Raw genomic sequence first — 3,092 nt, forward strand, 5'->3', positions numbered from 1 at the left:
TGGTGCATTGATATTAGAGGAGCCATGTCCCAGCAAGTTCTTTTGTGGAAAATTCATTGATTTGGGGTCTGGGTGAAGGAAAAAACTGAAGTGGGGAGCTAGAATAGCATTTTCACGTTTTTCTGAGAAGTGCCTGGGTTTGTTTTTCGCCACAGCTAGCAAATGAATTGTGTTTTTCATGAAGCATGCAATCTGAAAACAAACTTGAGTCATTTGTATGTGAGATTTTCTTTGGATTTTTTCGATGAGGTGATTTTTTTCCTTTCTGAAAAGGGCGCATGCTAAGGAGTTTTCGTTATTTCAGTCACTACTAACTACTCCCTCCGTCCGGAAATACTTGTCCTAGAAATGGTTGTCTAGACTTATTTTAGTTATAGATACATCCATTTTTTTCATTTGTATGACAAGTATTTTCGGACGGAGGGAGTATTTTAAATATAACAGCGTTACAATGTTTGCTATCTTCAAATTGATGATATACCTTGTGTTGTCTTAGTGAAATTTATTCTTTGTTTACTGACTGGAGTGCATCAACTTTGCATCAAACAGGTTTTGTGTGACAAGGACCGAACACCAAAAAAGGTATTTCCCAAACTTTTGATGTCCTGACACATTGAAAGCTCACCAGCATACTAAGATATCCAAGAATACCTATCTTACCCAAAAAATCAATAAAATACTAACAGGCACAAGTGATGGGACATTTGGAGCGGAGAATTTTGGAAGTCAACAGAAAGAGAATCAAGGTTGTAAAGCCTGGATCCAAGACATCATTTGCAACTACTGAAGCCCGAGGGGCATACACCCCCCCATTCCATGTAAGCTGTTACCATGAACTGGATAGATATATACAATCTGGTATTGGTAATATGTACTCCATTTTTCTTCAGCAATATGCCATGCACTTATGCTAACATTTATTTGAGGCTTGCAGGTTGAGCTATATCGTAACGATCAGCACCATTTCAAGATTGTCGTTGACGGTGATAACGAAGTTGATTTGATGGTTCAGACGCGGCATATGCGAGATCTTGTCATTCTGGTGATCAGGGGCCTCGCCCAAAAGTTCAACAGCACCTCCCTCAACTCACTTCTCAGGATAGAGGCGTGAAAACATGATATACCTGACAATGTAAATCAATCAGGAACGTATGTTGTTCAATACCGGTGTTGCAATTTGTTGGTTTGTAGTGTGTATTTTGTAGGATTTGTAGCGTGCCAGCTTGTGTGATCCTTTTGTTCTTCTTCTAAAGAACCAACACATAAGAGCTAGTGGCCCTTGTGACTCTGTTTTTTTTTACATTTCTCATGAAATGTACATAGGGTTTTCAGAGTGTGAGAGAGTGGTGTTGTATTCAATTACAGCTTGCGCATGGCCATGCCGTCATAATATCAGGTCATATTATTGATGATCAATCATTCCTCTTTATCACAGTGATGTCAGGATTGGTATTCAGTGTGCTCTGAGGTACTACCGTCATGGTTGTGTATGTGACCTTACAACTTGGAAGATGCGTCACACACTTTAGTTTCATTGGCAAATTCGTGCGTGCCACGTAAAACCAAGTTTTTTTGTTTTGGATTTGCAGGTTGCAAATATAGTTATTTATTTACTCCCCCGTCCTAAAATTCTTGTCTTAAATTTGTCTAAATACGGATATATCAAGTCATGTTTTAGTATTAGATACATCCGTATCTAGACGAATTCAAGACAAGAATTTTGGAACGGGGGGAGTATTTAACAGCAACGAAAAGAGCTACTCCCTTCTTTTCATAATATAAGAGCGTTTTTGACACTACACTAGTGTTAAAATATAAAAAGCGCTCTTATAGTATGGGACGGAGGGAGTATTATTTTACTGAACTGTTTCATGCCGGTGATGCTTGTCAGTCGCCACGTCAGCAAAAGAATAGCGACAGACGGAGAGGAGCTAGACACGGTGGTGTATCTTATCCGAACTGGCAGGCACTCCCTAACCAGGGGGCGCCACGTCGGTTGCAAGGATCCGAAACCTATCCTCGAGTGGCCGCCGTTCACCACGCGATTCCCCGTGTGGCTCCCGCTCCACAAGATTTAAGAAAGGAGCTCGTTCAGCATTGCGCCTGAGCAATCGCAGCATCCACAGCACACAAATCCGCAGCCATGGCTTCCCAGCTCTCCGCCATGACCTCCGTGCCGCAGTTCCACGGCCTCAGGAGCTACTCCTCGCCCAGGTCCATGGCGACGCTGCCGTCCTTGAGGAAGAGGTCCCAGGGCATCCGCTGCGACTACATCGGCTCCTCCACCAATATCGTAAGATCACACACATACTACGTATACATGCGAATGAGTCAGGCATTGATTGTTTGGTTCGTTGACATAATTACTACCATATGCGGATGCAGATCATGGTGACCACGACGACCCTGATGCTGTTCGCCGGGCGGTTCGGGCTGGCGCCGTCGGCGAACAGGAAGGCGACGGCGGGGCTCAAGCTGGAGGCGCGCGAGTCCGGGCTGCAGACGGGCGACCCGGCCGGCTTCACTCTCGCCGACACGCTCGCATGCGGCTCCTTCGGCCACATCTTGGGCGTCGGCATCGTGCTCGGCCTCAAGAACACCGGCGTCCTCGACCAGATCATCGGCTAGAACCTTCCTTTTCCGTCGATAGCTGTTCTGCATCCGCATCGCGCGCTCCATGTAGTGGATCAATTAATGCTCCCTTTGTGATTTGATGATGTGGTGTAGTACAATGTATGTATGTGTATGCATCTTTGTTTCAGCGGGACGTACCGCCGCGCCGGTGTGGCAACTGCTTCATCCCATGCGTTTTTCATCATCTATAGTATCTTTCACATGGTGAAGATCGACTTGTGCTATAGAAAGAGCAACATAAAGTCCAAAAACTAAATTAGTACTCCCACTGTGAAGAAATATAAGATCGTTTACATCAGTAATTGATCTCACTACTTAGATCAGTTAGTGATCTAAACTATCTTATATTTCTTTATAGAGAGAGTAACAATAAAAGCGCAAAATAACCCGCGTAGCCTCCTCTCACGGCTCGAGGCCCCCCTTCCTCACCCCGCCGCCACCAAGGTGCCGCCGACGAA

At 44.8% G+C, this 3,092-nt stretch overlaps 2 protein-coding genes across 3 annotated transcripts in view; both read left to right on the forward strand.

Annotated features, from left to right (window-relative positions):
• LOC123045004 (187-kDa microtubule-associated protein AIR9) overlaps positions 1-1,429 on the forward strand; it is a 16,203-nt gene extending 14,774 nt beyond the window's left edge. For both annotated transcript variants that reach the window (XM_044467914.1, XM_044467915.1), the window contains 3 exons: positions 550-582; positions 687-818; positions 935-1,429. In XM_044467914.1, the coding sequence (XP_044323849.1) occupies positions 550-582; positions 687-818; positions 935-1,111 (342 nt within the window). In that variant the 3' untranslated portion in view covers positions 1,112-1,429. The remainder of the gene's footprint in view (positions 1-549; positions 583-686; positions 819-934) is intronic.
• Positions 1,430-1,987: 558 nt separating this feature from the next.
• LOC123045005 (photosystem I reaction center subunit psaK, chloroplastic) lies at positions 1,988-2,799 on the forward strand. The gene is made up of 2 exons (XM_044467916.1): positions 1,988-2,293; positions 2,386-2,799. Exons 1-2 carry the CDS (start codon positions 2,144-2,146, stop codon positions 2,626-2,628), a joined length of 393 nt encoding a protein of 130 aa, XP_044323851.1. The 5' UTR covers positions 1,988-2,143; the 3' UTR covers positions 2,629-2,799.
• Positions 2,800-3,092: the final 293 nt, after the last annotated feature.

Source organism: Triticum aestivum, chromosome 2B (genome assembly GCF_018294505.1).
Source record: "Triticum aestivum cultivar Chinese Spring chromosome 2B, IWGSC CS RefSeq v2.1, whole genome shotgun sequence".
NCBI lineage: Eukaryota > Viridiplantae > Streptophyta > Magnoliopsida > Poales > Poaceae > Triticum > Triticum aestivum.